Source organism: Trypanosoma cruzi (assembly GCF_000209065.1).
Source record: "Trypanosoma cruzi strain CL Brener chromosome Unknown tcruzi_1047053506039, whole genome shotgun sequence".
In the NCBI taxonomy this organism is placed as follows: domain Eukaryota; phylum Euglenozoa; class Kinetoplastea; order Trypanosomatida; family Trypanosomatidae; genus Trypanosoma; species Trypanosoma cruzi.
In genome coordinates, this window is record NW_919697.1 from 336 (window position 1) to 11,493 (window position 11,158).

The window sequence follows — 11,158 nt, forward strand, 5'->3', positions numbered from 1 at the left end:
TCTTCGTCCATGCCTTGAAAATGCTTCTGTTAGTGATGGGCCTTAGAACACAGTAGAAGAAAATAAACAATGCAGTAGTACTGCGACACCGCCAGCCACAACAATTCCCTCATACCGGGGCAATTCTCCAATTATGCCTCGTACACACAACTAACACACTATATAAAAATCACCCGATGTTTTTCACCAGAAGCCAAACAACCCCACTCCCTCCCTAATTTCTTGTTCGGTCACTGTTATGTTCGATAGCGTTGGTCATTTTGGCATTTGTGTGCGGTGCTGCCGCATGGGGATGGTGCACCCGCGCCGTATGCACACAAAATTATCAAAAATATGTAACTCCCACAATATTTTTTTACCACAAATCAAAATTGTCCCTTTTCCTCCAAATTCGTTTTACTATTTCCGTGGTTCTTCCACACTTCGGGGTGCTTCGTCACTTCTAAATTCTCCGGATGATATTGACACTTGGTACTGGCGCACCTCTTCCTTCCAGATCGTCGCAATCTCTTTTTCATCGTCGCTCAAATTATTGGCATTGACGGGACCACATCTCTGCCAGCCAGTCATCTGCGTGCTGTCTGCGTACCGTATATAAATAATATCCCACGACATGTCTCGAGAAAATTTCTTCCAACCATTAAAATATGCCGCCATACGCTCATTGAACTGCTTCACGGTGCTGGGTATGGTGTGATGCTCACCCGCCGTAGTAATCTGCAGCCCAACCAGCGTCTTCGGATTTGACTTCACGAAGAAAAAGGCGTCCACCAGCGGAAAGTTTTGGGCCACCGGTTTGTACAACACCCGATAATTTATATTAATCTTCTCCTCAAAATTTTCCAGGCACTCTAAAAGAAGGGGCTTGAGAGGGCGCTCATGTGGATACAATTCCAGCGCACAGCAGTGTGGTGGAGCATTTTCTGTTATTTTCAGCTCCTTGAGTTTCGGTATTATTGCACTTACAAAGGCCTCGCTCAAAAACGTAAACAAGGAATGCTTTTCAAGGACTTTTGATAAGAGATCGTCCTTGATAGCCAATATGAGTAAAATAAATCATTCGGCGCCATTTACTCCGCCAACTTGCATAAAGTTAAATTTCCGAGATGGGGAGACATCAGTCCATTAAAGGTCAATTCACAATTGCCTTCTCCTCGTACTCGGACGATCCTCACAAGCTTGTGGGACACGTTGTCACCACCCAACATTTTCCCAGTTCCGAAATGAAGGTAATATTCGGCTTCGATGCGGTTCAGGCTCTTAACAGTAACTTTGCACAAGTCGTTCCGATTATTGTATTTTCTGTCATCAAAGATGTAGCGGAGAAGTGGTCCCACTTTATCCACTCGGCCATTCACCACATTCCAGTACTCAGCTTGCTCACCTGACTCATTGCGCTTCATCCAAACGCACATCGCCTTCAAATCGTCTTTTTCAGGACAATTCATTATGATTCGCTTCGGTGACCTGTATTTCTCCCATGCGCTAAAGTTGTCCGGGTTTGGAGATGAAAGCACAATCATGCCCCATAAGCGAGGAGTAGAAGTCTGATACGGTTTACGGCCCTCTTTTGCCACGTCGTAGATAATATATGCATTCACCCCACGGAGAAACAGGGAAGCAAGAACACGGTCAATACTGAACTCATCCATGTATTTTGTCACCGTTTGGGTGGTCTTTTCAAAAAAGAATGCCTCATTTCCAATAACGTACAGAACCACAGGGAGTTTCTCGACATCGCACTGCAGTAGCTGATACAGGAGGTACGAACCGGCATTCATCGACTTCCCAATCCCGGGCGTCCCAATTACCAGATGCCGCTCAGGCGTAAAGTGCTCCTCAACGTGAGTGCCGAACCATTCGGTTAGATCGTCAAGGACGATCTGCCACACTCGCTCCACCTCACAGTTCACGTAGCAGTCACGAATGAATTCATCCTCCTTCCACGTGTACGGCCATGCCTTGTCCGAGGTGAGCACCATCAGCTTGGAACGTACTGCACCGGATTGCTGCACACCGTTATCCTTTTCGAGGGTTTCACCAACTTCCTTGTACGTCCATGACTGTTTCGGTTTTCCCTCTTCCACCTTCATTCCTATTCCGTTGTCGTCAGGAACTTCCACGACATGGCTCCACCTCGCATTGTACACAGACTCGTAATATCCCTCCATTTTTATCGGTAAAACCGTCGCCGTTGGATTACTCGCTTCCTCAAAGGCTGCATCCAAAAAACTTTTAGTGATCTCATGAACGTTTTCTTTTACCTCCGCAGCAGCTTCGGAACATTTCTGTAAATTGGACACACCAGCCTGTTTAAGCCTGCGTACATCTTCGTCCTTATCCATTTACTCCCTTACAGCGCCCTGCATCCTCAAATAAGCACCTGTTGTCTTTATTTCGCCCAATACTACCGCATCGTGGATATACCTCGCCGGTTCCTTAAAAAACTCTTCCAGCAAGACATTCTCATTTGTGTCCACAACGCCCTTTCCGCCAAATCTCAGCAGAAGAAAATCGTTCAGCTTCATTTCCTTGTAGCAAAATTCCCCTTTGAACAGTACTTCTTCGATCGTGGTGGCAATGGTAAATTTCATTTCTTGCGCTCGTCTTCGCCTTTCCTCTGCCTTCCGCCTTAGCCTTTCTTCCGCCTCACGCTTCGCTTCTCTCAGTACCTGAGTGAGAACTGCGTTTACTTTTGCCTTTGGAAAAGGAGTGACTGTGTCCTTTCCTTCATAGTCCCTCCATTGTTCAAGCGAGACAACACCCTCGTGACGAAGCTTATTAATAGCCCCCAATAGTATTTTCCTATTATCCAGCTCTATTTTCAGCTCTTGGTACTCTGTTAAATTAAGAATCTCTTCAAGAAGCTGCTGGTCTTGTACGTAAGCATTGGGTCTCCGAAGAAACGCCTGCATCGTCGCATTGTGTTCTTTCATCAACGGCCGCCCTGCAGCCAACATAATTGAAAAAAAAATCACTCAGCTTCATGTTGGTGCTGCTCATGGTCCACTGCGGCCACAATTTACTCCCCACCACATGTCGAGCTGCAGCGTCGGAACCATCACAAGAGCCACGGCGAGGTGCCATCACAACACCCGTGCGGTGAAGCATCCCACTCGCACCGCCCAACTGCGGCCAGCAGGTGCCGCTGGCTCCAAAGGACACTCGTGTCTGTTTCGTTCCGCAGTCCCAATGGCGTTGGGCGTGGCACTCGCACGGCGGGGAGGTCGGTGCGCCATGCAGCCACACTGCAACGCCTGTCGGTGAAGCAGTCGAGGCCCACCGCCCTCGCAGCAACACAACGTGCAATCGGCCACAACACCGCCTCATTATCGCCCTTTTTCATTTTGTTTGATTCACGTTGTCGGTCTGTTTTCCCTATCACCGACACAAAAAATAAGTGCACACCTTCACAAAAGGGAAGGAACAAAAAGAAAAGGAGGCACGATCCCATCGTCCCGCCGCGGGCCAACACTCTCCTCCAACCACCACCATTGCCGCGCAGGAAACCGCAGTTACATCGCAGAGTCAGCACCACAATGCGCACCACACCACCGTGCAGTGAACGATGGGCGAAACGCGGCCATGCATCGCCCCGCTCCATTTTCCCACCACTCAAGTGTTGCGTGCCCGCACAAAGTAGCAAACAGAATCAGAGTGCACACAAACCCAATCAACACACTCACTCGATGAAGCACATTATTCGCATGGAGTGACAACATTTGGGGACACACCAGCAGTAGCAGGCTGCATGGAATTTACCTGCCAACCCTGCAAAGAGACACAACAACTCTGCGGAGTAAAAGTGACAGCCCCTCGGTGTTGCCCGCAGTTCACATGGCAGAAATAATACCACGCACGCATAGTTATGGACACCTCGCTGTTTGAGTTCACATCAACAGAACATGTGAAAAATAAGTGCGCGCAAGATGGCATTTAAATACGTGAAAAAGTCAGCCTGCTTTGTTCGATTCTTTTGGAGATCAGTCCCACACAACCCAACCAAGGTGACACGCCGGACGGAATGGCGCCAGTCAATAATAATTAAGAATCACGGCGATGCCAAAGGCAGCAGAAGTTTGGTTTTTCTCCCGACTTCGGGACAACAGTAGCATGGAAGTGTTTACGTGTGCAAATGCTTTTGTTGGAACGGTGCTCCCTATCCCTCCCTGCCATGACACAAAAGGGCAAAAAAAAATAAGAGCACACTCTCCAGAAAAGGGGTGACGGCTGGAAATTCAGCCCCCGTTTCTTCTCACATTTCATCCACATATGCGCACTTCGCCCCAAATATTTACCGCCCTGAACGCCGCATGCGTGACGTGCGGTTTTGTCTCTCGCAGCGTAATATTTCTCCGGTAAACAACAACATCAAAAAAATGGCCATGGCGCAGCTCCACTCAAGGGAAAGCAATCGGGGCAGACACGGGTGGGAACCAGACATCATACCAAAAAAGGGGGTAATAACCCCTCCATGCCAAAGCATCGTGCAGTGTTTACCCCTCTTCTTCTGAATGGAACCTCCTCAACAAAACAAATGCAACAGACACATGTGCAGCACAATATCTCTCGCTGCCCCGCGTCCCATCTTACTTCCCATGTGTGCCACGGCGGTGGTGCCGGCGTTACACCCGGGATGACTCCAAAATATCAGGCACCATGCTGTGGAGAGTGGATGCCTGACGAACGTGGCGGCGTCAGCGTCTAACAGGAAATGTCGTCAAGAAGAAAAACTATCCGCGACTCAAACTACCCCTATGTGGCCGTAATAAAGCAAACACTGAAACACGTGTGGAGCAACGCAAAAAAAAAAAATAAAAGAAATAAAAGAGAAATAAATAAATAATCCACAGGAATACATCGATATATAAGCAAAGTAATACACCATTCCGAAAAATTCTTCGTTCTTTCTCCTGTTGTACTTTCTACACAGCATCAGAAGCATAAAGAGTGACAGGTATGCCCTCCCACACAGTCATCGTGGAACAGGAGAGAGAGTCACTGCAGGCACTCGCACAAAAATAGAAAAAAAACAACAATCAATGACGTTGTCGGGGCGGAGTCCGATTGGTGGCTGCGCAGCTGCACAGCCGTGGCCCCACGCCCTCCCCTCATGTCAGCCAGCAACGCACACTCACAACCTCCAGGAGGTGACGCCTCACAAAAGGGCTTCATCGATTATTTTCCCTAACGTTTTCCTGAATGCATCCTATGATCCGCACACCAACCACCATCGTCAAGCACGTCCTCACTACAGAGTACAGATATGAATGAGAAGAGACACCAGCCACCATATTGGGTGCTGCAGCAAAGGCCGTAAAACACACGCACACACCCGTTACGCATCCGCCCCCGGACTGGCGTGATACCCCGATAATCCGCTGTCATCGAAAATCGATAAAATAAAATAAGAACACCAAATCAATCGCCCAATCAATCTATGAATAATGGAAAGAGAAAATATCCGCCAGACGCATCCACTTTATGCCGCATCTGCGAGGGGCTTTGTGTCTTCTCGCCGCGTAACAGTACTGTTGAGTGGTGGAGCCTTTCCACCACAAAAAAAAAAAACCTACGCCGAATTTTTCGTCAAGTGGAGCATCTTAACCTGTCCAAAGTGGCATAATTAATGCTGCAGCTCGCACCCGATACACGGTCGAACAGGCTCAAGGCATCTGAGCGGGTGTCACCGGCCATGGGCTGCAAAGGCGGCGCGGGTGGTTGGTACGACGACGCAACGGTGGTGCCTGAGGCGTACGACGACGTCCTGTCGTGCGGCTTCTGTATCTCTTCGTCGCTCTTCTCGTCATCGCGCAGCAGCGCCTCCAGTCCACCACGATGCGGCTCGCGCAGCTCCTGCCAGTGGCGGTCCTCCGCGTACCACACAACGACGCCGTACACAGCGATCGCAAGCAGCACAGTCGTCAGCAGCAGCACGATAGCCACGTACGCCCTCGCACCGCCGTCGCTCGGCGCAAGATGGTTGGCCGCGCTGACCAGGGACAGCGCCGCAAGGAGCACAAAGCTCGCCGTGTGCATCACCGTCAGGAAGGACGAGCGCATCATGCTCGTGAAGGCAACCACGCCCGCGCCCGCTAGCAGCACAGCCGCCATGCAGAAGTACTGGACGTGGCAGCCTCCCACGGGCGGGTGCACAGCCGCAATCAGGCCCACCACACACAGCACCGACAGCTGGAACACGCACCAGTACACGTAGCTGCCCCTCATGTTCGTCAGCATGGCGCCGTACATCCGCTGCTGCGCCGCGGGGTGCCAATACCCGACGGGGTACAGCAGGCGCTCGTGCAGCGGCTTCCTCGAAAACTGCCAGTACCTCGTGAAGCTCGCGCCCACGTGGCGGGCAATGAAGTAGCACACGCCAGCAAAGAACGCTGCACCGTACAGCACGCCAACGACACCAATCACGCGGTGCTGCACGCGGGCGCCGGGCAACGCCAGTGCAAAAACGGAGCCGAAGAATATGCCAAGGTGCATCGCGTGCGCCACAACGTACGTCAGACTCGGGAAGCGCATCGCAGCCCACGCACTCGCCGCGTCCACGCCGCGCCACCGCTGGAAGGCGGCCGTCACACCGCAGTGCACGCACCCAAACACAGCGGCGAGCAGCGCATTGCCCACCACCATCCACAGCGGGTCAAGGGCAGCAAACACCGACAGGAAGTACGGCAGCGCAACGGTGCTCGCACGCTCCTGCGCCGAGGCACATGACATCCTCGCAAACACGCCGAGTGCCTGCATCTCCAGGATGGAGCCCAGCCCGCCAGTCACCACCACGGCAACAGCCGTCGCACCCGCAACGACGCCGGTGATCGCCGAGAGGGCGCTGGCAGCGGCGGGCAGCGTGTTCGACCTGGTCGTGAAGGACCCAAGCAGCACACCCTTGCAGCCGCCGGACACCGCCGCAGCGTCGCAGCGAATGACTATCGTCTCGTCGGCAACAATGAAGTAACCGCGGTGCACGGGCACAGCCAGCTCCAGGACGGTGGACGGATTCGTCGCGTTGCGCACCCACGTCGCGTTGCTCAGCATCGCTCCCCACGGACCGCCAAACCCGCTCGGCTGCGCCGTCGACACAGGCACAAAGCTCAGGTGCGTGCCGAGCTGCGGGTCGCGTGCCCACCGAAACGGCGGCGGCAGCGCCACCACCAGCCATGTCGGGACGGCGCTCCCACCGCCGCGAATGTCGTTCTGCATCAGGCTGCCACCAGCCGCCGTCGTAGTCACGGCAAGCGTCGGGCACGCCACGTCGCCCCACCACAGCGTGCCGCTCACCGACGCCGTCGGGGTCCGCGTGGGCAGCAGCGCCACCGTCTCCGTCACCTGCAGCTTCTCCGTCGGCCCGTGCTGCGTCGAACTGTAGTGCTCGGTGCTCAGGCACGGTGTTGGCGTCCATGTCGGTGTCAGGCTACGCGTCTCCGTCAGCGTCGCCGTGTGGCTCAGCGGCGGCAGGGCAGGCGTGCGGTTGCACCCGTCCACGTGCGGCAGGTACACCGGCAGGCAGTCGCGCCCGTACCCGCCCTCAGCACAGCGGCAGCGGCACGACACCGACATCGCCCTCCTCGCAGCTGCAAAGCAGCTCACGTCGGCGTCGCACACGCCACACGCCACGGGGCGGAATTCCCCGATAATGCCGGCGGACCTGTAGTCCATCGGCTGCAGCGCCTGCCCGTTAAGCGTCAGGCACCCCACAACGAACCTTCGGCCGGCGCCCCCGAGCGCAACGGTGCCGTCCATCATAACGGGCCCACTGCCAGCGTTCCCGTGGAGCGTCAGCGTGCTCTGCACGAGTTCTGCACGGCGCGGGTACGACGGCACCGAAAAGAGCCTGCCGCTGATGCTGTTGCCGCGCACCGACAGCCACGACCCGGACACAAACGACGCCGACCCCCGCAGCACCAGCAGCGCGCCATCGGTCAGCGCACCGGCGTTGTCGTTCACTGCGACGGCGGACGCGTTGGCCTCCACCCCGCTGTAGAACACCAGCCCATGCGCGGCGTACACCTGGCTCCCCGACACGCGCAGCACAGCGCCCCCTGACGCAACCACGCGCGCACTCGCGTACAACGCATATTCGCCACCGAACACAGCCGCGTCCAGTGCGACACCGCCACCGACAAGCTCCAGCACAGCGCCGTCCACCACCACCGTCCGCCCACCAGTCATCACGGTCACGAGGGCAACGCCAGACACAACCAGCACGGACCGCACGAGCCGCAGGCCCGACAGCACCAGCACCGGTGCGTACGGCGAGGACTGCGAGCTGGGAAGATACACAAGCGGCGTCGACCTCGCGGCAACCAACAGGGAGTCGGTCACCGTCAGCACGGACCCCGCAGGAAACGTGCCGGTCAGCACAAGCGCACCGTTCAGCGACTCCACATCGCACACCGACAGCTCCACCGGCCCGCCCTCGTCGCTCCCCACCGCCACCGCACCGCGCAGCGCTCCGCCGCCCATCACGTACAGCACGGCGCCGTTCAGCAGCGACACGTTCTGCACAACGATCCGCACGCCCTCTCGCGCCATCCACGGCACGTAGAGCACAGGACTCACGCCGTCCAGTACAACGTGGCGCAGCGTCACCTCGCTCGCACCGGCAGGCACAACAAACACCGACCGCACCGTCACGCCCTCGCGGACGAACACACTCGACGCAGTGCCCACAGCGGGCGGCAGCACGGGAGCGCCCACAGGCACGCACGCCTCGCCGTACCCGCCGCTGCCGCACGCGCACACGCACACACCGTTCGTCATGCTCGCCGACGCAGTCCCGGGCGCGTAGCAGTATGTGTCCCTGTCGCAGGCGTCGCACCCAGTAACGTCGATGCGCCCAGCGCCGCCAAAACCAGCGGCTGCGTACTCCTCCGCCGTCGACAGGACACGTCCACCAGCGTCGTTGCACGCCACCCTCAAATGCGCCCCAGCCGAGAGCGACAGGCTCAGCGACAGCATCCGCGGCAGCAGCGCTCGGTTGCGCACAAAGCTCAGCGTGCTCCCAGCAGCGGTCACGGCACCAGCGGCGTAGAGCATCTCCCTCGAGACGCCGTCGTGCACGTTGCCCTTCACCAGCAGCATCGACCCGTCGGCCAGACTCACCGTCGAATAAAACGCCACCGCGTAGTCCCCCGTCGACGAAAAGCCGTTCCGCACAAGCGCCACAGCGGAGCCCGACACGCTCACAGCCCCACGCACGGACACCGCGTGCTTGCACAGCAGGAAGTCGCTGTCAACAAACGCCACCACGGAGCCGCCGCTGGCCGCGACACCGCCCTCCACCGACACGCACAGCCCCAGCGCCGTCTGCACCAACAGCCCGTCCACGTACAGCGCACCGCGCGACGACAGCGCCACGCCGCCAACAAACAACACACCAACAGCACCGCGGAACACCGCCGCCACGTGCGTGCGCGAAATGGTCAGCACACTCCCAGTCAGATTCACGTTGTGCACCACGAGGCACGCGGAAGCGTCGCCAAGGTCATAGGCGCCGCGGTATGTAACACGCTTCTCTGCAATCAGCACCGAGTCCACCACAGCGACGCGCGAACCCGGTGGAAATCGGTTCGCCACCAGCACGCCGCCGCCAGAGCGCGACTCAAGCCCGCTGATCAACACATCGGCGCGCTCGCCAGCAGGCGGGTCGGACCGCCACCCAACAACGTACAGGCTCGCTCTGCCCACAAACGTGCAGTTCGCCAGCGTCACGTTGCGCACGCTCCCTGACATCGAATTCATTTCCACAACGACGTCCGCTGCAAAGGTCACGCCAACGTAGCACACCACCGACGTCCCGAAACTGACGTTCACCTCCACATCCACACGCACGTCGCGCACGCACAGGTCGGCGCCGTCGGTGCTCGGTGGCTCGGGGACAGCGACGGGCAGGCACGCATCGCCGTGGCCGCCCTCCGCGCACGTGCAGGCGCAGCCATCACTCGAGGCCGTCGTCGTGTAAGCGGGGAAGCACGACGCCGCGAGGATGCATGGACCGCTGCAGTTCATAATAGTGGCGTTGTACACGGACGGGATGCTGTATTTCGTCCCCTCCTCGCCGTTCACAGTGTTGCACGCAGCCACAATCGCTCCGTTTGTGAGATCGCTGGAACTTTTGGGTATCCGCAGCACTGTCAGCGTGCCCGTGCTGGATAAAAATTGGTTGCCAGACACAGACATCGTGGAGCCGCGGAGATTCACCGTAGGGTTAATAAAGAGGAAAGCTTCCGATGGGAATTCACGGCAGAGGTTGCCGCTCAGCTGCAGCCAGGAGTGGTAGTAGATGTTGAAGGAGTGACTTAAATAAAACACAATCGAGCTTCCCTGCATGTCGTTGCTGTGAAACACAACCGCTGACCGAGACTCCACACGTAAGGCGGACAAAAAATACATGAAGTACCGCACCGGCCTCGACACAAGATTGCCTCGGATCACCACGGCAGAGTTGTTCAGTACACTCAGTGACGAAGAATGCATAGACCCCTCAAGATGCATCAGCGTACTGTCTCCGCCATCCATATGAAACGTGTTGCCCACCACCGCAAACACGGATTGCCACGACACCCTCAGCGCAGATACAACGATGTGAATGGCGCTTGACGATGCCGTCACGGTCTGAAACACATTGCCGCTCAGCACCACCGCGGAGTCGTTGCTGATCGCCAGTCCATTCATCGCAACACACGACGACCTCCTAAGGTCCAAACCCGGCCGAGGGACCAGCCTCGTGACCGTGAAGTGGTTCCCGCTGATTGTGATGTTCGTGTGCGGTGGAAACCCACCTTCCGGGCTGAGAAGCGCGTCAATAAACGTGTTGCCGGTGACGACGATGTTCAGCGACTCCACAGCGGCGTACGCGTTGCCCAACAGCAACAGCACGGCGCCGTCCCTCCAAGTGCATCCATCGAACGTGACATTCACCACGTCGCCCGTCATCGCCCCAATCAGCACCGTCAGACTCATGCCACTCCCGCTGAAAGTCACGTTGCGGTAGCACAGCCACGACAGCCCGCTGCCCACTGCCTGCGCAAACTCGGGGTACATCATGTCGCTGATGCACTCACCAACCGGCGGCGGGTGGCGGTGTGGGCGGCACTGGCGGCGGTGGCGGCGGCGGTGGCGGTGGCGGGCCAGCAGGCACAGG

The 11,158-nt window shown here is 56.8% G+C and overlaps 1 protein-coding gene and 1 pseudogene across 1 annotated transcript, besides 4 other annotated features; both read right to left on the reverse strand.

The window, feature by feature from the left end:
• Positions 1 to 491: part of a sequence feature (heterozygous, Esmeraldo-like haplotype) that runs on past the window's edge.
• On the reverse strand, positions 400 to 2,745 carry Tc00.1047053506039.10 (annotated as a pseudogene).
• Positions 492 to 11,158: a sequence feature (areas not merged during assembly with more than two copies in the genome that could not be assigned to a particular haplotype).
• Positions 4,804 to 4,846: a sequence feature (A-rich).
• Tc00.1047053506039.30 (dispersed gene family protein 1 (DGF-1), putative) lies at positions 5,590 to 11,158 on the reverse strand (the record flags this gene model as incomplete). The annotated part of the gene is made up of 1 exon (XM_801666.1): positions 5,590 to 11,158. A coding segment is annotated over one exon (5,569 nt), but the record flags the coding sequence as incomplete, so codon positions are not given.
• Positions 11,083 to 11,143: a microsatellite.